This window comes from Onychostruthus taczanowskii, unplaced genomic scaffold (assembly GCF_017590055.1).
Source record: "Onychostruthus taczanowskii isolate IOZ18803 unplaced genomic scaffold, ASM1759005v1 scaffold53, whole genome shotgun sequence".
In the NCBI taxonomy this organism is placed as follows: Eukaryota; Metazoa; Chordata; class Aves; order Passeriformes; family Passeridae; genus Onychostruthus; species Onychostruthus taczanowskii.
The window spans coordinates 5,326,587-5,354,415 of record NW_024502902.1 but is presented as its reverse complement, the minus strand read 5'-3'; the positions used below and the strand labels follow the sequence as shown (position 1 = coordinate 5,354,415).

General features: G+C 39.0%; 1 protein-coding gene across 1 annotated transcript; it reads right to left on the bottom strand.

Annotated features, from left to right (window-relative positions):
• Positions 1-3,920: 3,920 nt before the first annotated feature.
• On the bottom strand, positions 3,921-21,633 carry LOC121342483 (BPI fold-containing family C protein-like). Its single transcript, XM_041416969.1, is given in 16 exon segments — positions 3,921-3,992; positions 4,604-4,711; positions 5,601-5,643; positions 7,067-7,134; positions 7,774-7,889; positions 7,892-7,943; positions 8,899-8,944; positions 9,889-10,072; positions 11,582-11,685; positions 13,127-13,182; positions 13,270-13,333; positions 14,146-14,295; positions 16,202-16,324; positions 18,210-18,314; positions 20,589-20,716; positions 21,601-21,633. Coding segments are annotated over 16 exon segments (1,452 nt in total).
• Positions 21,634-27,829: the final 6,196 nt, after the last annotated feature.

Sequence of the window (27,829 nt, the reverse complement as noted above, 5' to 3'; positions counted from 1 at the left end):
TTTTTTACAGGACCTGTTAATAAATATTTATAATGATAGCAGAAATTCATGCTGTGTCACTTGGTAGTTGTACTCCCTTCCCCTCTACCCTGGACACCAGCTTTCCCTCCAGAATGAAGAAAGAGAAGACCCACTCTCCACAGACTTACAAGAAGTGAGCTCTGTGGGGTAGAGGAGAAAAGTCAGCCTATTCACTGCCATAGAGACTGGGGAAAGTGCTTGGGATGCATCTATCTGGGCAAACCCTGAACTTTTGGGCTGTAATTTGGTGGCTCTACAGGATTCACCACAGGTGAATGAGTGAAGCCAATGCCCATCCCAGGGGCTTCTGTGACAAGATTTAAACCAAGACAGAGCTATCTGCATAAATCACAGACTGCATGTAGTGTGAAATTCAGAAGGTCTTGCTTTCAACAAGGTTTGCCAGGGAGAATGAGAGAAACCATCCTGATGGAGAATTTTTAAACAAAACTGGACAAAATCAGAGAATGCTTTTATTTTTTTCCGCCCAGAGCTGGGAACAGCCTTCTATGGAGTTATTTGTCATCTGGGACTGACCTGGCAAACAGGTCACATTATTATGGTCTTCCTCATTTCCAGCTACTGCACTGGATTATAAACAGCTAAAGTAGAGGAGAGTGTATTTTCTAGCATTACTTTTACAGATAAAATTTCTTTAGTTACCACAGGGCTATTGAAGAGCTGAAATTAAATCATCTATAAGCAGACAATTGCCTCTTCCCTAATACCTGAAAAATTGTTTTGAAATTGCTGCATCTTTCACTAGTTGCTTCATTACCAGAGGTAACAATATACCTCAAACCACTAGAATATTTTCAGTCATGATCACAATATAAACAATCTCCAAAATGATGAGAGAATATTGACTTAATTTTTTAACAGTTTCAAGCAATCCTGCAGAACATCCTTGCCTTTTAGTATAACTAGTATTTTCTTTTTAAATTTTAACTGACAAATATTGAGAGATGAAAGAAACACACTTCATATGTAGAACAAAAACAAAGGAAGGAAACGTATTTTTGGCATATGCATAGTTCTCAACTTTAAAATCTCAAAATTTAACCAGATTTAGCTACATCTATCACTTCCTAACAACACCACTCCTTGACAAAGAGTAATCACCATGTATTTGTTTCCATACCTCTCCTCTGAAGGCTGAAGACAAGACCTTTGCTGTAGCAGACCACAGGGCTGAGGATGTTGCAGGGAAAACCTTCTGCAGCCATGAGCCCTTCATTTAAAGGAAAGAGCTCTGGGCTTGCAGAGGGCCAATTGCTATCACCCTCAGTGGTATCACCCAGGGAGTGGCCCCTGATAACCACATCCCAAGCTATTTTGGGTCTCCCAGGTAAAATGTATTAAATTTCATTTAGGGATAAGCAGAGGACAATGTAAACTGTTGGCTGGGGGTGCTCAGGTGCCAGAATGCAGCGTTTGGGGTGGCATGCTGCCTTTGTGGCAGATGGTTTCAGCACTGGTTTTTCAGATGAGGAGGAAACCCCAGTGAGAATTCCCACAGGACAGATATTCATAGCCATGTTTGTACTGTAAAATAAGTAAACTAATGTGCCATTGGTATGAAAAACAGATGGAAAACAAGTCCCATCTGTCTGAAATTGCTCAGGATACAGGAAACCATAAACAATATCGTATTTATATCATAACACATACATATATATAAATGCATGCAGACACCACAGTGTATATATATCTGGTACAAACATATAGTATTAAGTCCTTGCAGTCAATATTTTCTATTTCTTCTGTTTTCTTATCCAGTTAACTAGTACTTCAGCTAACCAGTACTACTTGGCTTGTCACGGAGGTGATTTAATCAATTAGCTTGCAAGTACCAAGCAAATGCCTCCAGGCCTGTCCTTTGCTGGACAACCTGAGTCACTTCATTGTGCAATCCATGAATAGAAAAGGTAGAGACACTTGTCAGTCAGTCAACAAATGCTCATATTTCACACAGATTTAACATTCACCGCAGGGAGTCACATGCATAATAATTTCATTATTCGTATCTCTGGCAACTGATGATGAATATAACTCACACCCTCAGTTACATAAACCTCTATACATTTTCTGATATCAGTGAGGGATACCAATCTAATTTAAAATCTCCATTTCTTTGGAGTTCTTCTTGTATTCTTTTTCTAGTCACTCTTCACCTACCAAAGAACACAAAGAATTGGAAGCCCTGCTATGACTTACTGCTATTTGGTTGCAGGATGCCTTTTTTTAGTATTCTATCAGATAGCTGGATAAATAAACTGATTCAGCTCAAACTCTGCAAGCCACCTTTCTATCCTGAACTGAACTTTCTGCAGTGTGACTTTTGTAGAGTTGTTTTCCTTTCCAAACACTTTTAATGTCTCCTAGTTGAATGTCTCTGTTGACACTGATAAAAGAAAAAAATACAGCTTCCATTTTACAAATATTAGAATATGGAGTTATTTGACGATTGAGACCCTCAAGGAGCTGCAGCTACTCACAATCAAACAACTTCTCTATGATACAGAGACCAAGGACAGCCTTGGCTGCAGGGAGCATGAGACTGTCAGGTTTCAGATCCTGGGAGAAGCAACAAGACAAAGAACAGAATTACAACCACAGACTTCAGATGAGACCTGCTTGGCAGGATCTGTGGGAAGTTGCCCTGGAGAGCAGAGGCCCAGAAGAGCTGGCTAATCTTCAAGGGCAGCTGCCTCAGAGCATAAGAACTGCTATTAGAATGTTCAGACAGTTCAGCAACTGTGGCAGAAAGCCAGCATGGAGAACATGGAGCTCCTGAGTGAACCTAAACACAAAAAGAAAGCATGCAGAAGATGGAAACTGAGACCAGCTATTTGGAAAGAACACAAACATTTTGTTTGCACACATAGGAATGAAATCAGGAAAGCCATAGTTCAGTTGGAGCTGAAGGACAACAGGAAAGGTTTCTGTAAGAACATTGACAGCAGAAGATGAATGTGGGCTTATTGCTCAGTAGGATGGGGGACTAGTGACAGAAGACATAGAAAAGGCCACTTCTACTAGCAAGGTTTGTCCTCTGGCCTGCACCAGCAGGTGCAGCCAAGGGGGCTGGAGAACACGAACTACAAGGAGAGTCTGAGAGATTAGATTGTTCACCTTGGAGAAGAGAGGGCTTGAAATTTTGTTACCTGCAAATTTTGCAGAGACTACAGAGAAAATGGAGCCAGACTCTTCTGGGAAGTGTGTAGTGAAAGTACAAAAGGCTACAGAACATACTGGAACATGGGAAATACTGATTAGATACTATGGAAAAAATTTACTTTAAAGGTAGTTAAATAATGGAACAGATTGTCCTGAGAGATTGTGAAATCTTCATCCTTGGAGGGGTTCAAGACTCAACTGGACACCATGCTCAATAACCTCATCTAATTAGTCCTGTTTTGAGCCAGTGTCTGAACTAGAAGATATGATTCTATAATTAGATGGCAATTCACTGAGATTTGTAGATTCGTTCCCACTCTCAGTGTCCAGTTACAAAGGGACAAACTGTGAAATTCTTACAGAGGATAAGGTCTCACTCCATACAAAAAGTTTTGCTAACAGTAATGGAGATAAATTGAATTATGCAAGAACTGGCTTTTAATATTAAGAAAGTGTATTGTCTACAACTCTAGTGAAAAGAACCAGTCACTCCTTCTCATCAGGCTGCAGCAAGTTTCCAAAGCATCAATAAGAATTAGCTACACTCACTGTACTTAAAAACAACAGATTTGCTTTGTGAAAAGTGCTTAAGAAGTTTTTAGTAAAACATTAAAGTAGTGATGAAAAGCCATGCTTCTAATGTTATAGCATCTACTCTCTATAAGACAACAGAAGGAAGACTACATTTTTCTCTTATTGTTCTTTAAAAGCAAAGGACATCAGCAGTGGCTGTGAAAGTCCTCCTCACCCTCTAGTTGGTAGTGAACATCAGTGCAAATAACCAGATGACCCTAATGAAAGAAAAACATATAAAATGTTTTTTAACCCACCTTAAATTCAGGTGGATCTATTCAGGTACAGTACTCTGGGACTTGTTCCCATGGTAAAACCCTCAGCAGGGCAGGAGGCAAGAGTGGCTTTGTGCCTCCTGAACTTTAGTTAACTTTCGGGTAGGAATGGGCTCTGATGTAGGTTAATACAACTCTCCAAAAGACTGAGCAACACTTACCACAGAGGCACTCTGCCTATGAGCCTTCTTAGAGAATGGTTGGAGAAATGAGGACTCAGGCACTCAATGCGCCTAAGCCCTGCTGGGGACAGTAGTGCTGACCTTGGCATGTGCCCATGGTGGCACCCCAAAAGGCTGGTTTGACTCTGTCAGGACAAGACTCAAGCCAGTCTCAGCTCTGCTGCCACACTGCATTCAGTGAAAATGGAAGCCTAGCCCAGTGTTTGAAAGGGAGCAAACACTTACTCTGTGCCAGCCCCTGATTCATATGGCTGAACGACCAGGATCGAAGTCCAGCACAGAGTAAACCTGTCCAGCTGTCACCAAATGGAAAGAAAACTTCCTTAACAGAGCCTTTAAAGCTGGACACTCCCTTTTATGGATCAGTCTTGCCTTCCCACCAGCTGTGCTTAGGAACTGGCTATAGTCCTTATCATTGATTACTGGAATCACGATTCTCTGTAAAGCATAAGACAGAAAATTCTCCACCAGTGACTTCTGCTGTGAGGGAAAAAGCACATTTGCTGATTAGTGCCTGATGTCTGTGAGGTTGTAGCTTGATGATGAAAATGGAGGGCTAGGACCAAAGTGACAAGCAAAACGATCAGAGCAGAGCTTGACAGAGAAATCTCAGGAAAAAAAAAATTATTTTGGTTTAAGTTGCAGCTGAACAATGCAAAATATACATGGCAAAGAGGTGTCCATGTTTCTTGCATGTCATGAATTAAATTGAAGGTTTTGTTTTTTTTTTTAAGTACCTGGGATGAACCTTAGCTTTAGGAATGAAATATGCTAAACCTCATTTCAGCTGGCAGGACTCAGTTCTCAGGAGTGAACTGATCTCTGGATGGAAGAACTGTCCTGTGCTTATGCTCTGTCTTAATGCCACTTTGATTAGTGTCTTTCTCCCTTTACTTAAAGATGTGGGTTGGACTGAGTTGCTGCAGAGTCTCACTGAGCATTTCCAAGTTTACAGTAACTGATCAAAATAGTGGCATTGTGGTTTTTTTATTCCCCTTTAAAACTCCTGTTTTTGTTGTATTTAGTTGAAGTGTTTTAAGATAATTCCTGAAATGGAGCTTAAGCCTGATTTTGTATTCACTCCAACTACTACACATACTCCATTCAGCTGTGAATCCTGTCTGAACCTAGGCAGACTATATAACATTTTGAGCCTCTGATGAGGAAAAAACCCAAACACTCTTAGAGATATCTCCTCTTACTGAAAAGAAAAAGAAAAGCAGAGAATATAGAGTTTCAAAACACAAAGAGCGGTGGCAGACGATATCCCCAAGACTGCCAAATAATTGTTCACAATAAGTTCAGAAGAATTTCTTTTGTCTCTGAAGGGCTCAGCTACCTTTCCTAGGCACTGAAACCATCAACTTACGTCAGGGAAGTCAAGACTGGAGCGCAGCAGGGAGAACTGGAACCTGAAGTAAAAAAAAGTAAAAGAAGAGGATTCACTAGAGGCACAAGTTATGCACACTGCTTGAAGATTCATTTGTGGAAATTCATACTTATTTCATGCTGATTCACATATTTAACTTTGACAAAGGCTCTTCAATTCCCAACAACTTTTAATTAAAACTGGCACAACTACAAATGAGTTCTAGAATCACCAGGCTCTTTCTGATACTAATCTTCTCCTATGGTCATGTGTAGTCCAGTGCTGAGACTATAAGAATTGGGAAATCAAATTTTTCTGGAATAGTAATTTCCTGGAATGACTGAACTACACCCTTGTCAAATATTCATTATGATTTGAAAAAACTCATACCCATTTCTAACTATTATGATTTGCTAACTTTTCCCAATGATGCCTGTAATGAATCCTTGGTTCACTATACATATATTCCTGGGGAAAAACAAAGTTTTGAAGAACAAGAGAACACATTTTTGTGTCAAAAGCTCTAAGTGAGCAGCACCATTACTTCCTAAACTTATACTGACAGGCTCTGATCATTTAGTCCTCTTTTCCTGTTAAAAGGTCCAGTGACCAAAACTAAGAAAAGACTGCTCACATTTTTCTTTAATGAAATTGTAATAGATTAAAAATGATCATAAATTCTGGAATTCTAAACCAGCTTGATTCAGAGAGCTAACATGAAGAAACACTGATGTGGGCTACTTGTCTGAAAGCCTGCTTCTACCCATCAGGTGCATTTATGGAGAAAGGGGCTGTAAACCCAGCCCTACTTGAAGTGTGAATAAAATTTGTTGTAAGACAGCTGAGAACAAGCACAACTGCAGGTAACCACAAACCCAGCAAGACTTAAGTGAAATCTAAACCACTGTGAGCTTTGATTCAAACTACAGACACCCTCCTAGTCTCATTTGTTTAATGACATGCTGCTGCAGTGTGTGCTATGTAGTTTCACTTTTCCCTGCCCCTCTCATGAAGGCATATGGAGAACTATAGGGACAGTGGTCTTGTGTGGAGTTTGCACTCCAGCACTTCTGTTTATGATGCTCAGACTTTGCAGCAACATTCAGAGGGTTTTGAGTAAACTACTGAACTTGATTCTCCAACACCAAACCAAGACACCAACACAGACTGAAACAGATGCCTTCAAGATAACCAATAAATTGAATGTTGTCATCTGGAAAGGTATTTAAGCTTCAGAAAAGGGGGGCATCATGGGGTACAAGAGACATGGCTTTTCCACAGTATTATTATATTTCATCTTGAAGATTTAGACTAACCAGTTGAAAGTATCTTGGAGCTCCTATGAGAAAGAAGGTAACTAATATTCTTTTCCCCATGGTGAAACAAGCACTATCAGGCTGACACAAGTTCTATTGTATCCTAATGTAGGGATAATTAATGCTTCTTTCTGAATTTTTCTTGGTTACCTCTTCAGAAGTAATGAGATAATCAACTTCTGTTTGCTTATAGTCAATTTGGCTCTGGTACTGCCTGTCTGCAGGGAAAAAAACAAAGCATTCTTCCGTGACTGTACGCACAGATAGATACTGTCTTAGATACAGGCACAAATGCATTGCTTTAGTGATTGGAAACACATTGTCTAAACTTTTTTTATGGTCAATACATATAGATTGTGAAATCCTTAGTGAATTTGCCGCTTTCTGCCAGCAACTGGGATTGAGTGAACAGAGCGATAACACTGCCCTGATTGCTTCTTTATCATTAGGATCATTTAAGTCCTTGCATGGCTGACATAATTGGTTCACTTGCAATCTAATGAAAAGATGTCTGGGGACACACTGAACTATTTCATAACACAGAGGTTAGGAACACTGGCCATCAGACAGTAACATTTTTATATATTACAATTTATTCTTGAATAGTTACTCAACCTCCCACATGGAGAAAAGGGCTCTCTGCACCTGCCTATTAAACCTACTAACTTCTACAATGTGTGGCATGTGTTTCCTTTCTGTGAAATGCAACAAAACAGTGTGCATATTTGTGGCAGAGCAGTATATGCTATTTTATGCTAATCTCTAAGATTTTCAAAGGACCAGGAAGATTAGTGTGTGATTTGTTCAGCCCCAGCACTGAATGTTATGAATGTTATCTTCTAGCTCCTTTTACTTACTAGATTCCCTGCAAAGATGTACTGGGTGGTTGAATTTGGCAGAACAGCAAACACTTCTACACAGCCAGTGATCTGTAGGACACATGTGCCTGCATTTAAACTGAATGCAGGAGGTATACAGCCATCAGCCTCAGCAGCACTGGGCCCACTGCTGTGTAACTGCAAGCAATCTGTGCAGGTTCAAAGAGGAAAACACCGCTGAGGGCAGACTTAAGCTTTTCTCAAGATACAGTTCCTACAGCTGCATCATAATCAGGTGCTATTCACCAATCCTCTTGTAATGAATCAATATGAAAAAAGCTTCATTTTCATGACACCAACTGAAGTGATAAAATTAGCATTGCATACACTCTGAGTCTCAGAGATGATAAAGCAAATGATGAAGTTTTAAACTCACTGATACTGAACATATATAGAGAAACAATTTAGGGGCTATTCCTGAAAAACATACTTTAAGAGAAAGAGATTAGTATGTTAAATAAGTGAAGGAAATTAGTGGTTCCAGTAAAAACAAAAAATTAATCACCTTAACAACATGAAGAAATTGGAAAAGTTGACAGCCTCTCAAAAAAGCCAAACTTTTGAAAAGCTTGGGAAACTCCTAGAGGACAAAGCTTCAGTTTGCGATGTAGATTCTGAATTTCATAATCTTATAGTAAATATTGCCATATTTTTAAAGCATTTCATAGTATCTTAATTTCTTGCATCACATTTATAGATTCATGACTATTATTTCCCATTGTATATAATCTTTAGGAGTCAGAAATCAGGAATCTTTGCAAAGAGAAGTCAGGCTACCAATAGCAGAGATACCATTACCTTGAAGAGGAATGAAAGGAGACTGATCTGACAGATGGACCACTTATTCTTTTTAACTGTTTCAAAGACTGAGAGCAAATCTAGCCCTCAGAGGAGTAGAGAATGATTACAGTCAGTATGTGCAGTATGATATAGTTAGGAAGAGTTATCATAAGGTAGACATGTAAGTTTGAATTTTGCACTAAAAATAGACCAGTTTTCTTGTCTCCTCCCAGCTTTTGCAAATGAGCTAACACACAGATAATATCCATAGAAAACATTAGATACTGCTTTTTCTTAAAATATCTGTACAAATAAAGTACTCACCTCAGAAATAAAATGTCTGAGTAGGGAAGTGTTTAGATTAAAAGTACTATCAAGGTATAAACAAAATAAATTAGGTAATTTTATCAGCTTGAAAATTAGGTTTTCCTTGGGGGAAAAAAAACCCCAATACATCCAATTTATTTTAGTTTTAGATAATCCATGTTTTGATTTAGCATTTTCTTGCCCCAGAATGATTTCTAAGGAACCCACAGTGCTCTTTGGGACAGAAGACAGATTTCTCATGGATTTGATTCAGGAGCATATACCAGTAAACAAGCATTATTCTTTGAAAGAAAAGACATTACTTCTGCCTCTGAGACTCTCTCAGATGAAGTACACTGAGTATGTCAGAGGCAAGGACTCAAAAATCCCATTTGCCTTTTTGCTGCTAACCACTGTGATGACATTTACTAGTGCCATTTGTGTCACCAGTTTTTATAAAGACCCTCTTAGCATAGCTACAGTTAGCAAAACTTATTGGAAACCCTGACTACAAATGCCATTTTGGAAACTGTCATTTCTGAGAAGTCCTGTGTGTTCTTCAACCACAGAGGAAAGCTTAATTGCTTGTACCTTCTGCTTGCTTCTTTCTGCTGCTCTCTTAAGTCTGAGGATTTATTCTAGTTTCTCAGCACAGCCAATACATTTATCATGGGCCACTGTGCAGCAGACTGGGGCTTTAGTAAACTTTTTCTTGTCTTGCCCTTTTCTATGTGGAATCCATGCTGAGAAGAGCTTTTTTAGATTCCTTTTGCCACTCCTGGCATACCAAGTTTGTGATGTTCATTCTGTCATTCTTTGCCTAGAGCTGCCAAGAAGTTCAGACTGAAGTCTGGGAGGGACTTTGACTACTTTGAATTATGACAAACTGAATGTCATGAATCTCTCTTACAAGTGGTATAAGTATGACCCAAATCTATGTGAAACGGCAAACATAAGGTGTTAGTCTTTGCTGATTATCCATCTTGCCAATATTTGTAATTCTATTACAAACAAATCATACTCACCTCTTTGGAGATAGTGATGTTAAAGGCCCCTGCTCTGTAGTGAGCCAGTGAAGCAGACTTAAAAAAATAATTGGAGACTCCCAGATATATAATGGAATCATCCTGGTTTGGGAGAGCAAATGGAACTGGCACAAAGGGAGGGTCTGTGTGATTTACTACTGGATAGACTATGCCCTGCAAAAAGTCATTATCAAATATTTCTAGTTGAAACATTTTTATCTGTTAGAATGCATTAGCAGGGGTTGAACAGAAAGATTTTTCCTAGTCTGAAGAAAAGTTTGACATGAAAGAAACCTTGACCTAAGCAAATAAGTTTGTATTATGCCCTAAAAGTCAGCAAATTATGGCTCTTTTAAAAAAAATGCAGGAATCAAAGAAAATCTGGGTGCCGTGCTTTCAGAGTTTTAATTTGAGCATTCTAGTGAGTATTCTGAACAGCAGGTACAAGACACACACAAAAAATAATTCTCTGGACCACAGTTTTATTTCTCTTGTAGCAAAGACACCTTTTAAAATTTAATGCTGAGGGTGACATTTCAGGAAAATCTTCAGGCACTCCTGAAAAGCACTGCAAGTTGCTTAGGACAGGAACACAAAAGAGCCTTTTGTATCACCTAACACTTAGTCCTGGTCCAGCTGCCAATTCTCCCAGACTTTTTTTGGGTGCTGCACAGGTAGGGGACCTTGGTTCAGGTATGCTAAGAAAATAACTATTAAAATGTGAGAGGGTATGAGGCCATGCCATTAAAGAAGAGTAATACAGACAGTAGATAGTGTAGTTACTGACACTGTGAGTGTTAGTAGCTGGAAGATTCAGTAGGAAAAACACTGGCATGGAAAGGTATAAAACCCTAAAAAAAAAGCTGGAAGTTGGAAGAAGACAACTTATAGCTATCAAGAACCAGCCTGTTCCAATGAGCACTGAATAACTTCCTTGACTGACTTAGAAAAGTCATCCTGTGTCCCACTGGGATGTCCATGTATTAACGCTTAGCCTATGAATTCAATATAGTGACAGTAGCTGATAAGTAATTGCTTAGTTCTTTAAAGCTGTGTATATCCTGCTTGCAAAGTTTTTTGTGTGTGGTAAGAGTTGCTTGAACAAAATCAGCTCTGGCTGATTTTCATCTTAACTGAAGTCTGTTCTGAGAGCCATGGGGATGCTCTGAATTACAAGGACTGTTGAAACTGATGGAAAAAACTGGGTGTTGCTGAGATCACTCCTGCAACAAAGGTAAAAAGTAGATAAGAACTGTTATGTGCTCCTCAAGGACTGTCTGAGAGGAGCCTTCTTTTTGGGTGTGACCTGTACTTATACAAGATGCTGAATCATCTCAAAACAAAGAGCTTTGGACTGCAATCATATTGGGAACCATCACAGATTATGTATCACTGCTAACAGGTGAAGACCAAGCAGCAGTACAAGAGCTGTGTATCTCAAGAACACCTTTAAGCACCTCTGAAGGCTTTCAACTCTGAATTAATTTAATTATAAGTAATAGCTTTAGTTAATTAACAAATGCTGGTTTCTAAAATAACTATTGACCAAATTTCCCAGAATGTCTTATTACTTTTGCAAGTAAATATTGGAGAGGCTGAGTAGGACTGTAGTGAAAGAAAATTCATCAATTCAAAAATAGCAGAAAAGTCTTAGAAAGAACACTGATATTAAAGACAAATTATCTTCAAATCCAAGTTAATGTGTGATTTGAAGACTGTTGGAGAACTAACTAGGAAATAGTCTACTTGTGCAAAGGTGTCAATCTGGCTTAAAATGAGAAGAATGATAGACAAAATCAAAAGAGATGTTAATTACAAAACCACATCACAAACAGTTATTGCTTAGTTAAAGTAAAGGCATTTTAGAAATGATGAATCTGAAAAAGAATGCTGAGAGATAGAAGAAGAAAAAGACAGAAATTATTATAAAGGAAAGAGTAAGAGTATTGCCTTTGGAAAAGCCACTGATTCCTCCTGGTTTAGGCCTTGTTCTCCTGCTGTTCACAACTGAATACACTTTGCAGAAGTCTCTGCCATGCAGTGAAAAATCTAGGGCAGAGTCGCCATTTTTGCTACGTGTTTGCACAAGAGATCTAAATTCTCCTACATGATTAGTGAAATACTGCTAAATAGGACTAAATCCTTTGGAAGATGATGTTAGCACATTTTTCTGCCTATCAGTGTTGAAGAAAAGGAACTTTTTCACAGGCTTAATTATCAATATGATCGAAGACATTTTCTGAAAGGCGCTGGATGCAGCCTCAGTCTGATGGTTACTTTTGACTGGAGTGTGCGGTCTGTTTATACTGTATAGAAATCAGATGGGTTCAAAGAGAAATGCTGAATTCACACAGAGATTATGAACTTCTCAGTATGAATATGAATGTGACAGCACAGCTTGGAGTGCTCTTGAACCTGAAGTGTTTAATTATGTGCTATGTAAGAAAATTATCTCGATGACCATGATTTTCAGTGATATTTGCCACTGCTTGGCACATGGAAGGTATAGGTCATTTTAGAAAAAATAAATGTCTACTTACTCTGCTTATGAATAACAGAGCAGGTAATAGAAATATCCACAATGAAAAGTGAAGAATGGGAACAAACTCTATTACTTGAATTATATTACTCACAGGAATTGAATTGAGAAAAAAACCAAATTTTCTCAATCTTTGTGGGAAAAACCTTAAAAGAACAATAATAAAAAGCTGTGGCGTTGATTAAAGTAGTGAAAATCTTATATTTATATCATTTTTGAACATAGATAACTATTGTATTCATGTCTCTGCAAGAATGACACAGGAATTATTACTGATGGAAAAGAAACAAGCTCTGTGTGATGGTCTGCCTGCAGCATCTTGTTACCTCACTGAACACCAGTCTTATGTGCACACACCAAAAGCATAAAGGATCAGCAGGAAAATGCTCATCTCCAAAATCTAAAGAAATAACACAGGTCAATTACAACAGACTGAAAGATTTCATGTGACTTCCTATGGGCACAGAAGAGATCTGAACATTGTATATAAGATGCATGCAAAAGATTTCTAGGGTGCAGTATGGAGTATGTTAAGATACAGAACAACGGCTGTATTTTTCTTCCTTCCCTTTTTTTTTTGTACCATGAACACGGGAATAGTTTGGCATCTAATAAAAATGGCTAAACTTTGAGCACTATGAAAATTATTTAATAAAAAACTGCTATCACCGACTCACCCCAATGCTTTCTAAGCAGTGCATCCATCAATTGGATTTTGTATTTGATATTTAGGCATAGCTATATGAAAAGAGAGACAAGTCAGAAATGTAGGGCCTGTGTTTTAATTCCTCCCTTTGCTAACTGAAACCATCGTTGTAAACTTACATTTTTATCCAGTTTGGTATGAATGGGCTTATCAACATAACCAGATAGAAAGCTGTAGATCCAGCTGGAGGAAAGGAAATGGACACAGTGGTTTTCTTACAATGGATTGAAATTTTTGAAATATAAAATCTGTCAGACTGGGACATGACTGTCATTTACATTGACAAGCAGCAATTGTAGCATTATGGTACACTGAACACTTGACTGTTTTTATTAATTTGAGAGTCTCAGACAAATCTTGGGGGTCTGAGCCTCAGAAGAGCTATATAGTAGGCAATCTGCAAAGTTGTGAATGTTAGTTTGTAATTGAATGATACTCAATTACCCACATTTTGTCTAAGAGTAAGAAATAAATTTCTAGAAAATCATAGTAAGAACTGCAAGCATTGTCTCATATTCTCTTTTGAAAGCTTTATTTATAAATTGTAGGTCAGCTTGTCAAAAAGCTTAATCAGTCTAGATCTCTGTTACACCTGCAACCTTCCACTTGCCTATTCTCTTTTGAAAGCTTTATTTATAAATTGTAGGTCAGCTTGTCAAAAAGTTAATCAATCTAGATCTCTTTTACACCTGCAACCTTCCACTTGCAACCTTGTACTCTCTAATATGGTCAGATGTCAATGCTTTCATGTGCAGTAGGACTAGTCAGCTCATTTGCTGGCACATGCAGGAAGAAATGTAAATTAACTGCACTTCACACACTCAGCAAAGGAGTCTGGTTTTGAAAACAGATCATTAAAAATCTCTTTTCAGAGCCTTCAGTAGTTAATTACATCCTGTAGCTGGATCCTTAGAAATCAAAATTTGAAAAGTGTCCCTTTTTGGTACAAACGGTGCTACTTCCCACAGAACAATTAGAAAGTTTGCTGTACATACCTAGATCCTCCACTTAACTTGATTTTAACTCTATCAGTGCTCGGCTGGCAACTGTGTAGCAATGTGGACAAGTGGCGTGTGCTGTCCCCGGAGATAACTGCAATAAACAGTCCTGAGATGGACACAGCAATTTCTCCTTGGTCTTGGCTGCTTGGGGAAAAAAAAGCCAAACTCAGCCAAGAAAACATCTGTTGTAAGGGAACAATTTAAGAAACAGTCTGTAAATCAAATTTGAAAGGGCTTCTTGCTTCTATTATCTAGAATGAAGAATGGGTTTCCAAGGGATTAAAGTATTTTAGGGACATGCCTGGTAATCAAAAACAGATTATACGCAAACGTTTCCAGGACATGAATTTTCAGTGTGCTGCAGGATTTGACAAGTTTACAAAAATGTCACAATTTCACAGAAATACAGGACATTCCAGTTTTTCATGACAGATCAACCTGAAAGCTTCTGGGACTGCAACAGCAGAAGCCAGATAGCTCATAAATATATAACTCAAGTTTTATCAACATTCTAATTGTTCCACTTTGCTCTTTCCTGTAAGAAAATTTTCAATAACTCCTTTAGATCTTTACATTACTCCTTTTTTTTTTTTTTTTTTTTAAATCCCTACTAAGATCCAACAGAAATCTCTTTAAACCTGAATTCCAGCAAATTTAGGTATTAGGACTATGGTTAGGAGTTGCAAAAGCTGTAGACCAACCAAGTAGGATAGAGAGTTGAATGGTTGTTAGAATAGCCTTAAAAAGCCTCATTTACCATAATAGAACTGACAGTGAAAGCATCACTTTTCACCCTTTCATCTTGATTACTTGGGTTTTCTTTTCTCAGGCATTACTACAGTGGTGGCACCATACTATAAAGAAAGAAGCCCATCCAAGAGAAAGTTCAAATCATGAGTCTCTCCACTTTCCTCTTTTCTTTTTTTTTTTTTTTTTTTTTTTTTTTTAGGCAAAGCAAAATTCCTGGAAAAAGAAGCTGTAATCCTAAAAAATTATTTTTTACCCTAGACTGCCCCTGATCAAACCAGTGTCTAGGATTGTCAGTCACAAAGTCCCTCCTATTACTATTACCATTTTAAACCTCCCCTTTTCAGCTCATACATATATTTTTTTTCACAACAGTGATGCAACAGAAGAAAAAACAGAGGCTGGGGGCACAGTGACAGCAGTTCCCAGCCACCAGCCTCACTGAGACAGAATGCAGAACTGCATCTCCATGCTCCTTTGGAATCAGGACGTGCTGTGCTGTAAAATTCTGCAGCCTGTTGATTCATCTTGCTGTGCTATTTGGCTCACAATAGAGCAATGCCTACTGTTACTAGCTGCTCCATTAACCCAAATTGTAGAGATTAGCACCTTGCAAAGTTTTCTGATATCCCAGAAGTTTTAGCCCTCCCCACTCCCAAGAAAAGCTATATTATTTAATACCACTGTATTAAAATTGTATTGCAAAATGCTGATATAAGTGGAAAAACCAGTGTCTAATCATGTCATTACAGACAATCTTGCACTGCACAGGCTTATGAAGCTAAGTCAGTTTTCCATAGCAACCCACATTCTGGAGTTTCTGAAGTTCTGAATGTTTGGCATTGTGACAGTGCCCTTTAGGAGGAGCTCTTTGGAAGGCAACATACACTGTACCTGCACAGAGCTAATTAGCTGTAGAGTCACCTTCCAGCTATAGTATACAAAGAAAGTAACAAGTGTAAACTCTATGGTGCTGAATATTTATGCAATGCCTGGACAAACTGAGCATGCTAACAAATGTCTGAACTGATACATCCCAAAGAGACCTCTGGGGTAAAATAATTATAAAAAACCCGTAAAACAACATTAGTTGTCAGGGGATGTTTCCTTCTTAAGAAGCTTATTCAAATAGATTATTGGAATGTAGTTTAATGATAAAGTATATCTGACCTGAAAAATAATTTCCCAGTATATTTCTTAATTTCATTTGCAATCCTTCTCCCAGAGCTCTCCTACCTGCATTCTGTACAAAACTTACATTTTGTGTGTATTCTCCATTCTGCACAAAACTTACAGCCATTACAGCCATGTGTGTATTCTCCAGTCTGCACTGATTGTAGCAGAAGCCTGTGCCACTGACAGATAAATGCCAGGAATGAAGGAAGCAGAAATTTCTGGGAAATCTACAGGATTAATTCTGAGCCTACAGAATACAGAAAGGGGCATTATTAGACTGCATGTCAAAAGACTAAGAAGGACCTCTGATCACTGAAAACCCTTCTGCTATAAAAGGCAAATTCTATGCTTCAGTAAAAGCATTTCTTAGAAATTACTGACCCATGCTGACCCATGTACATTTTAGGAAAGAAAGACACTTGTACCATTACACCTCATAGCATCCTTGGAAAAAGAATCCTTGGTATTTGGCCAGGGTAGGGTGTTTTTTGTTGGTTTTTTTGTTTGTTTTGTTTTGTTTTTGTGGGGGTTTTTTGTTTGTTTGTTTTGTTTTGATGATTTTTTTTTTGTGTGTGTGTGTATTGGGGAGGGTTTGTGACTTTTTTTTTTTTGTAACAAAAACTTTTCCCTGGAAGAAGAATGAACTTTTTAAAGAGAAATCTTCTTGCCAGGCAACTAATAAATCCATGTTTAATCTCAGATGCTACATTTATAAATAAATCCAGGTTGTCCAAATGCTAGCATTTGCTGAAGACAACCAAAGTTTTTGTTTTCCCATTCTGCTTCCTTGCCTAAGCAAAGGGCTCTGGAGAAGATCAATTTTTCTAAATTAAATCCTACTTGAATATTTCTCTGCCAAAACAAATATTTCTGAAATTCAAGGATATTGTCTTGCAAATGGGTGTGTTGAACTGCGCTGAACAATGTAAAGATATCACATGTCATCTTATCATGCAGTATACATTCCTCATTGTTCCCTGCTATCTGGCAGAGATCTCTGAAACAATTGCCTTTAATCTGCTTTCCCTGGGGCAGAAGGCACCAGCTACTTTCTGTTAAAATGACCATAACTTTCCAATAACATCTCAGGCATGCCTGATACCTTTAGGTATCTTGTTTGCTCTGAGCTAAAATCAGATTATATACCGGGAAGATTGCCAATTTCAAGAACTATGGTTGGGGGAATGAATTGGGGTTTTGAAAATCATGCAATAATTTAGATTGAAATAGGACTTAAGGAGATTTTTCTGGTTCAACCTCCTACTCAAAGATGAAACAACTCAGAGACTGCCCACCTGAGTATTGAACTCATCCAAGAATGCAGACTCCCCAACACTTTCAGCCCTTGTTCTGGTGCTCCCTACAATATTTTCCTAATTGCAGTACTTTTCTTAATGTCACTTATGCCTTTTGCTCATCAGTGTTTCAGTGTGTACCTTTGGAAGAGTCTGGCTCCATATTCTCTTGGTTTTTTGTTTATAGCCCATTGGAAGGTGGGATTGAAGGCTGTACAAAGACCTGCTTCTATATTAGTCTCCGTATTTGGAGAACTTGTAGGAAACTCTATAAGACCATTTTTCTACTGGCCATTCCTGGTACAAAGATTTTCCTCTTCAGTAAACACTTGCTGAGCCCTATCCAGTTAAAATGGTAATTTATGATGTAAATTAATTAAAAAATATTCTGTAAAAAGCATCTTCCTGCCACATCAGCCAAGATACATCATCCCCTGCACACATTTTCATCTTCTCCCTTTTTTGGCTTTTTTTTTCATCAAACACAAACAGATTATTTTCACTGCTACAGGTCCTTCATAGTAGCAGATTGTTAATAACACCAGTTCTGCCCTCTTCTGCACCCATTTCCCCTGCTGTATCATAGCCATGCTTACACCTGTCTTGCCTCAAACTCTGATACAAACCAGCTGAGAAAAACCAGCCAAGGTGCTCCTTCAGAAGCTTCATAGTCCATCTCTGAGTGTAGCAGAACAAGTACTTTTAAAACCAATCAGAAGCAGTTAGATGAACCACTAAATGTTTACACTGAAAAAAACAGTGACTGTGTAATTATTGCAACGTGGCAATACAAAGCTGTTTCATCATAAAACTTTGACAATTATTTCGTTTACTTATCTTGAAATGACATAGTTGATCTTAACAACTGAGAAACTCTCCTGCCCAGTCCAGCTTGGGAAAGTCTCTTTCAATACTGCTTGCTTCAGGAGCTCCATCCCAATTCTCCTGCCTACAAGAGGACATAGGAAAGCATGTGCCTTGCAGATTAGATTCAGGCACCCGAAGGCCCAGATACACTGCTGAATAATTTAATCTGAATTTTTAACATAGCTCTTGCAACACTCTGATTCTATGATCCTTACCAACTACAAATATGCCCATCTATAACTTCTCTTAGGCTCACATATAAGCCATTTAATCTAAGATCAAGATAATCTGTTTAGGATTATTTTGTCCCTGAGTTGTATTTCATATTCTAGAGCTCATGTCAGGTTTCTGAAACTCTGATACTCCCTTCATTCACAATGTGGGTGACCTTGGGAAACACTTGATCATCAGCTTTACCTCAGATTGCCTCACATCTGTTGGATGAAAAAGCAAGTTATGAAGTAGTAAAGCAACTTCTCTGTGTAGTGGTTACTTAGAGAAAAAGTGACATATGCATCTGAAGTGCTGGTATGTCAAATGCAGAACTGTCTGAATTGTTGCTTGCGTACAGGGAATTGTTTGAGTTTTAAAGACAATCCTCTAAAATTATTTCTTGCTGTTTCTTTCACAGTACATATGTTTTGCCACTGCACCTTAACCTTTACAGCCTGCTTCAGATATCTGACTTATTTCCTTACGTTCTTTCCTGCTTTAAGGAATCTCTATTTTCTCAAACGTTTCAATGCTATTTGTGCATTGATAATATACACAGACCCCATTGTCAACAAACAGAGCATCTTTTAATTCCAAATTCCTCGAACCTTCCTTCTTTTTGCTCACCTTTGATTAAGACATAACTAAAACTTTAATACTGAATGATGTCCTGCTTTCCAATGTTTGTTACACAAGTGTCTTTAGCTTCTGACCTCACAATTGCTGAATACAAAACACCTGGGTTTTTTTATCGCCGGGCTCCATAGTATTAGAAAAGCAAAGAACTGAAATTTGTGATAACATAACACTGGAATATCTTTTTATAAAATGCATGTTTTATGAGGGAGAAGTAAATTATGATTCTCTGGAAATTCCTGTCTCCAAAGCAAAATATGGGCTCTCACTGAAATAACTTAAAGCTCTCTTATGACTGTCAGCGAAGACAGCCAGTGATCTCAGGTGGAATTTCTCTCAAGGTTCTTGTAGCAGGCAAGAAGCACGAAGGCAGGATCTGTTGCCTAAGCCTTCAATTACATTAAGGGAAAGAATGTCAGGCACCAAGCTCTTCAAATATGAGAAATACCTTTGGGAGGGGCGCTGTTAATCTGCTTTTACTACTAATGCAGGGGTGTGCCAACTTGGTCTGTTTATTCAGCACTTGGAAGGCCATGCTGACTGCCACAAGAACTCCTGTGCTCACACTAAGAACCTAAAGGCATCAGAGACCCCTAGAAAGCAAGGGAGATCAATACTACATCGGGTGATTGATGTTTGCCCTGCACTTTTCAACTCCTCAGAAGCCTTTAAAACAATGCTCATACAGCCAAATAAGTGGACCTGATCCTTGTTTTCATTTCAGTGGCATAAATCCTTTTAGTTTTCACCTCACAAGTCCATTGTTCACCTTATAAGTCCATTGCCAGCATGTTCAGTACATAAATGACAATTAATCCTAGCATGACCCAGTCTGTTAAAGTGTGCCTTGTCAACCTTTATTACTAATATTAATTCTGTAAACAACTGAAATTCTATTACATGTCCTTCACACCCACGGAGTAAGCCTTAGGTAAGAGATGGTGAAAGCCAGCATGAATAGAAAGAGTATGGAAAACATTCTGTGGAAATTTTCTGTTAAGGGGCAGAATTATGGCAATCACTACTTTTTTTTTTTTTTTTTTTTTTAAGAATAACACATGCAGGTGCTGTCACATGCCAAATGCAGGAGTGAGAGTCAAGGTGTGCAGTTCCAAAATGGCAAGCTTTTTTCCCAATTTTGTCTGATTATCTTCAGCTAAATATTGCACTGTAAGTCAGGTTTCTGACAATTTAAAAAAAGAGAAATTGTATGACGATCTAATCTTGGTTCTAAGAAAGTATATAGGTATGAAGAATGTAGTAGAAACTACTGGACTGTAGGAGAATGCAGTCATCAATAAAGGAAAAATTCACACTGGGATGTACACTAAAGAAAGGAAATAAATAAAGGAATAGTCAAAGTGTGTTCCTGGTGTAAGGTGACAAAAGGAAGATATTCTCTTTCAGTATTTAAGAAGCTTGTTCCTTCATTGCACCTCTATTAAGAAACAATATTCTGTACATAGAGTATTTATGATAAATTAACTTCTGGCAATGTTAGACATAACATAGTCCAGCCTCTTCTGAGTAATCCTCACTTTAAGGCCAGGATTAGCCTCAAGCTTCAAGGACATATAACACTGCAGGAAAAAATACCATGTCTTTAGCATCTTCTCACCTTTGTCACAGCTCTGTTAACAACATGTTTGATACAGATGCTTTAATAACTTATGCATACCATGAGTTGCAAAAAATCGGTATCCATTACTTCCCTTAATGAAATTTGGACAAGGATGGATAGGCAAGAGGACTTTAGTTAATGATTTTATTGCACAAAGTCATCATTGTGGGAGCCGGCACAGATTTCTGATTCCTTGGATATCACTTTGGCAGGCTGTTGGTGAGACTGAATGGTTCTGCTCCACTACCCTACCCTTTCCCCACACCCATGTCTTGGCTATTGTATTTTACCATCTGTCCTACTACCTGCAGAGTGAGCATGACAAAGCAATCCCAGTCAAACAGGAGCAGGTCTGTCTTCCTATGTAACACCACCTTCTTTTTACAGAGCCTTCCTAGGATACACTGGTTTGAGAGTTACAAAGTTTTTCAACTCAACCTGCTGGTCTAATACAATAAGGTAGGTCAGACGCTGCTACATGAGATTAACTAAATGAGATTACATGAGAAGGGAATGCAAGGGTAAATTCAAAGCATATGTGAGAATTACATGGTGATCGCAAAGGAAGAGAGAAGGGTTTCCTGGCATGAGAATGCAGTGGTGTGGTTGAGTGCAAAGCAGGCTCTGAGCCACTGTGTGGTGGGACATAACCACACAACACAGATTCACAAAAGCTGAGGCAAATAGTTTCTTTCCGTGATACATCCCTACTACAAAAGTAAGGTTTCTTTGTTCAAAATTCTTGTATTGATCCTGATTTTCACTACCAATGACAACTACAGCTCAATTTCCTAGAAATAACAACACTGTTTCTCAAGACAACTTCAACTCTTCCCAGTGCTGCATTGGAAAATTGTTTATTAGGGACCCATAATAACTTTATAATGGGCTTACCACAGAGAGGTGTGGCACATCCTTTTCTAACATGTCTGATTGGAATCATGATACCTGCCTATATATAAAACCATGCTAGTTAATTAGTAGCAACAGGTTTTGCTGGTTCCCCCAGTAATTTGGAGTCTATGAAGTCATTCCTGGATTTCTAACCAGCATCATATTGTCTTGGACAATCTTTTCCATAATCTGCTAGAAAACATATAAATGCACTTAAAACAAGCACAAACCCTCTGCTCCACCAAAAAACCCCACAGCCCACCACCCTTTGTTAGTCTTCTGTATTGAATTTAGTATTATCAGGTCAGATTATAAATGGTTGCAAATCTATGTTCTACCTAGCACCTCAAAAGAACGTAGTCTTTGGTAGATTTCCCACTATAAGACAGACAAAATGCATTATCAATATTGCCCTGATATTGGTTCTTCGAGGAATCCTTACAAAGTTATCCCAGGACATTATGAAAGAAAAAGTAGTCTCAGGAAAAAAACATTTTGAGAACATAATCCACATTGTGACAAATTTTGAAAATGTACCCTTTAATTGATCCATCTCTAGTTCTTGCTGTTTTGGTTTTCTCTAAGCAACTCAAAATAAATACTTTAAGGTAGCAATGCTGTATTATGCACAACAGACTCCTGAAGTCACATACCCTACATGTTTTCCAAAAAAGTGTCCTAACTTTTCCTGCAAACATGCCACTTTCAATCCTGATTAATAAAGGTCAATTAAAAATCAATGTAAAACCAGGAAGACAGATTTTTCTGTTATTAAAGACATGGATATTTACTAGATATTTATCTAGCAGGATTGCTAGAAACATTGATGCAGATAAGATACCTCATTCTCATGGCATTTTATTCACACTGAGGAACAGAAAACAGCAGTCTTGGTCATTACCGTGCTTTGGAGTTGATTAGTTCTTCTTTGGATCTTAAATGTATGTTGGGCAAGAAGCTGAAAGAAAAATTAAACTGCCATGGGAATAAAAGAAGTATCATTTCAGACTGCTTCCTCACACCACCAAGCTGTACTTCTGGACTCCAAAGCTGATACTCTTGGTTTCATTCCCAAGCCCCTCTCAGACTCTAGCATTGATTGTACAAGGCCAGTCAGATGACTGAGGCAGACAGAGCTAAGCAGAAGGAACTTGTCAGCTGCCTGATAGTCTAAATGAGAGCTGCCAATTGCACTGCTGAGGACAATGGATGTCAGACAAATTGCTCTGATTTCTATCCTCAGTAACTGAGCAGGCACAGACCAATATCTGTATGTAAATAATTCTCTTAATTCTTTTGTCTTCACAAAGACTTAAGTACGTTCAAGTGCTTGAAGTAGAGAAAAAGATTTAAAACTCCTTTCTTTCAGTTTGTGTACCTGTCTCACCCTAATGAAGTATCCTACTTACCAGACTGTAGATACCATTTCTGGTTTCTCCTTTGTGAACAGTCTGCAAAAATTTTTAACAAAAATCACAATAAAGATTACAGATGAAATTTGCCTAAGACTCAGCAAGCTTCTGATGTAGAAAAACTCACCATACTTGTCTTGTGCAGGTTTAACACACCCATAAAAACACACTGTCTTAAACTGACCATCCTCAGAATAGAGTATATCTGAAAAGGAATTTTGTCATTGTCTTGCCTTGGTCCTGTACAAAATTCTTCAGTCTACAACCCACAGAATAATTTCTTTCACTTTCAAACATTTAGAAACCTCACTAGTTAACAAACACAAGACAAACAGTTCTCAAACACGATAGCAAATATAGATCTACCTAACCTGAAGTCCAGAAAGAACACTTTAGTTTCCCAAATATCTCTGCTCTTATCACAGAACTGGGACTGGATTTTTCAGTTTCTTCTTTGCTCCATTGTTTCTAGTTACTCTGCAGTATACTCAAGAACTGGTATGGTTTCTGCAGCTCACTCAACAATGTCAAATCAAAAAGGACTCAACAGCCTCAGGGTTTTAACCCTTTCTACACACTGATACTCCATATGGAAGATTGCCTCTCGAGGGAAAAGGAATATGAAGCATTGATGGAAGAGATATATTGGTAGGAATGCTTAAAGAAAACAGCAAATGACACAGGAGTTTGCTAAATTACATGAAGGCAGATGAACCCTCTTCCCAGCTACTGGGAATATCCACAGAATAAGTAAAACTCCATTAAGTAAGCTCCTGTTCATGGTTTCCTGCATTCTGTGTAGAAAGTAATGCTATCCACTTCCCAGCTCATGAGGCAGCCAATCAATCTTACTTAGTGAAATCTTCAAACAGAAACCACAGGAGGAAATGGCCACCCCTACCCCACAGGTTGTATCTGTGAGTATGTCTGGGACACTCCCCAGTTTTTCAGTAGCTTTGCAAAAGCTTTGTGTTACTACAGCTTTTCCTAAGTGTGGCTTTACTACTGATGCCCTTCATAAAGGCTTTCAAGGCCTTGGAGCAGGGTTGCCAGAGAACTGTTCATCTATGCCAGGCTGCAAAATAAATAGCATAGCCGCAATGCCTACAGAGAATATGTTAACAATGGATAACTATGTTGGGAGGCAGTTGTCTGATGACCTGATGGAAAAAACCATTGTCACTGTTTGGATCCATTGAGTCAATGTTGCTGAGCTCTGTAACTGCCCTATCCTGGCATCTGAGCCAGGACTATGAGGCTCATTTTTACCAAAGTCCATTTAGCAAAACAAAAATCAGCGTCCTTGTTCTGGCTCTGCCCTGCACGCTGCCCTCACAGCTAAGAACTCGGGTGGTTCCCAACAGACAGGGAAAGAGTAAGAAACACTGAGACATTGAACAGGAATGCAGCAGGCATTATTTGTCTGCCCAGATTCAGACTCGAGTCCATCATTTGCACAGGTCTGTTCTAAGCTTTCTTCTCTGCTTTTCTGCCCATAGTCTGGCTCACTCACCAGCCTCTTGTACAACCATTCCCTTCCTTTCAGGCTGACAGTAGCATGAGGCAGTCTTAGCCTAGGCAGCCTCTTCCCTGGGTTCACACAAATTGCAATCCTGCCATATTCCCAACAGGTAGACGCAATGATCTCCCTAAGAAAAAAATGAGCCTCTTTTTACCACCCAGAGAAATGTGATTTTAGTGTGCTAATGAAAAGATACCAAATTCTGACTTTAGTGTGCCACTTCAAATACTTTTGCTCAGCACACAACTCCCAGCAATTTGATACTGTTAAAAATATGGAGACGCAAGAAAAAAACACTAAAAGTGTCTGAAGCAATCTGGCAAACTCCAGGAAAACTGGTGGTCTTTTGGTCCATACAATCAAGCTTTTAATCAGAAACAGAGAAGATAAAGCCACATGAGCAAACTCAGACACTGTTTAAGAGTAATCTGTAAACAGCCAACCTGAGATGGTGTAATGCAGAGTTCCACTCACTGTATAGAGCATTATATAGCACAAAGGGCTCTACAATACCTTCTAGCAGTAAAGCTGACCACCAGCAAGCTGCAAGAATTTAGGAGGTTGCCTCCACTGGCTTTCATTTGAATCTCCTCCACTGGCACACTTCAATGGCACTTCAGACTTTGGCACTTCATCTCCCAATGATACTCCAGCCTTCATACCCATCTCCTTCTCATTCCATGCTTTATCACATCTTTCAGTGTGACTCTTGTCATTCAAAATATGAGCATCGTAAGTTAATATATACACAAACATATTTATTTATACATATTATAAAATACATTATTTGTAGTGGCAAATACATTAAGAGAAATAACAGAAAAGGTCCACTGGCTCACAGCTTTATTACCACACTCATCTTTCAGGAAAAAAATTTCCATGAGGTATGTAACTGAACCAAAGAGACCTTTACATTTTATAGTTCTCCTCTGCCATGGGACTAGGTCAATAGGACTACAGCTTTAAATTTCAAATTACTCAAGAGCATGCACAAGGGCTATCAGTAGGGTTTTACAGCTTTGGTGAAACAGGTTCTGTTGCCTGTGTTTCACACTTACCATGAGGAAAAAAAACATCCTCAATAAAGTAGTTTGAGTAGAGAAACCACAGTCTTCAACAACCATTCCCAGTTACTGACAAAGAGCTTTCTTTTGTCACCATACCATGTATTATCTTAATGAACGAGACTTAAAAATAATTCACTCTTTCTGATAAGAGTGAACTACGCTGAAAGTCAAAATTCTTCTGTACACAACCATTCTTTCAAGCCTCTAAGCACACAGGTTTCCTGTAGTATTTTGACAAGTTGCCCTTCCCAGCCAGAGGTCAGCTTCATATATGGCCATCAAAAGTCTCCTGCCTGCAGACTGAGACAAAATTAAAATGGTGGAGAAAACTTGTAACTCAACAAATAACAACCTCTTCTTCTCGAATGATGCGTGAAGGAAAAAATAATGGTGGTGTTGAGTCACCAAAATTTGAAATTTGCCAGACTTGAAAGCTGAGGAAAACATTTTAGCCTTTCATCCTAATTGTTTTCTAGGAGGCTTTCCTGCTGTGTGGAAAATGTGTCTAAACTTTACATTGAGTGGAAAACGTGTCTAAACCTTATATTATAGCATGACTCATGAAGTTCAAAGGAAAAAATCACAGAATGTCAGCAAAAAACCTCACTGGTAACTTGGTCTAGCTGGTTACCTAACAATGACTATAGTCAGCTCCTGAGAAACTGAACCCCTTCACGTCACATAATGGCTTCAGCTTGTGCAAGCTACAGGAAAGGCGGTTCTGCTGTTAGCACCACGTCTGCAGCCGTGGACATTCCTCACACTAGGGAAGCCTCCTCCACCCTTCCAAAAGAGCACAGACTGAGATGCCATAGAGCCAGTGCCATAACAGGAGGTGGCTGCGACAGGGATAACCCTGAAGAATGACACAGAGTAGGACATGCACGGCCAAAGGAAAATGGTAATGATGTTGAGGCAGCAGCATGACACACTTTGGATTCAACCCTCTTCAAGAGAAGGCAAAGAATTTCTGAAAGGCACAGTGCTCCTCACGTGTTCTCCTTTCTACTTCTCTGCCAGTTCCACTCTCATCCCCCTCTGCGGCAGCAACCCACTCTTCTGGGTTTATTCAGGATGTGTCCCCATTTGATGATGACTGTGTAAGGACTCCTTCAAAATGGGCAGTGGCAGAGGGTGCAGCTTCTCAGGAAATCCCTCCTTGTCGTGGAAGAGCTGGTGAGTTACACCAAGCTGACTGTAATGAGCATCAGCTCTTCCCTGGTCCAGCGAGTGGTGTTCCAGCTCAGCAGCCTCTTTCCTTTCATCACCTCCAGGACAAGCCTCTCCTTTCCAGTGAGGAATTCATTGGCATGTTGAAGCCAGAGGATGGCTGCCAGTTTGAGACATCTCTGACAGCCAACTCTTAAAAGGAATTGGATGCGACTGATATGGCCGTGTTCAGATGCATTAACGAGATTTCACCTGCAGCCCAGAATAGTTTTTTGAAGTTTCAAGTCTCCCTTTTCCTGTTGGGCCCCTACCTGCTGGAAGAAGACAGCAGGGCTGTTCCTACAGGGTTAAACAATGTGATTAGGGCCCTAATAAGCAGTTGTACTTGGTGGTAGCTGTGTAAGCTAAGTCTGGTGATTTCACTTATTATTTTAGTATTATATTCCTACAGAGTACGCCAGTTTTCTTGTGTTATTCTTTGTATGGAGAAATGTGATGCAAGCAGTTTTATTGTTAGAAGGAAAACGAAGATGATCTGAGAATATCCATTGTTCTAAGCTACCTCTGAATTTACTGCTTTTGAAAATTCTATGGAATTCATTAAATGAAGTGAAAACTTAAAAAAATTTGCTTTTTACATTACACCCCCAGTCAACATTATACTTGTGCCAACTGTGCCCTTCCTGATAAAAGATGTGAAGAAGGGCTTTTCTTCCAAGTATGAGAAGTGAAGGAGAACAAAAGCCAGTAAACTTTAGTTTGTATCACTTCATATTTTTGTCGAGACTATTTGCTCACAGGTGTTGGCAGTGTTGCAGCACTACCTCTGAAGTGACAACTAAGCAGTCTGGTCTAGAAAAAACCACGTTCCTTCATAAAACTAAACACTCTCGGGGGCAGCATCCTCCTTCAGCCCTTCCCTTTGCGCATTTCCACCTCGCCCACAGTCTAACACCCAGCCAGGCTCTCCCTTGTAGCTCTGGCTACAGAAACACCACCTGGCCGATGTTACACTGACAAGGAAGAGGGCAGCCGCCCAACCACCCTCGCCACGCGGC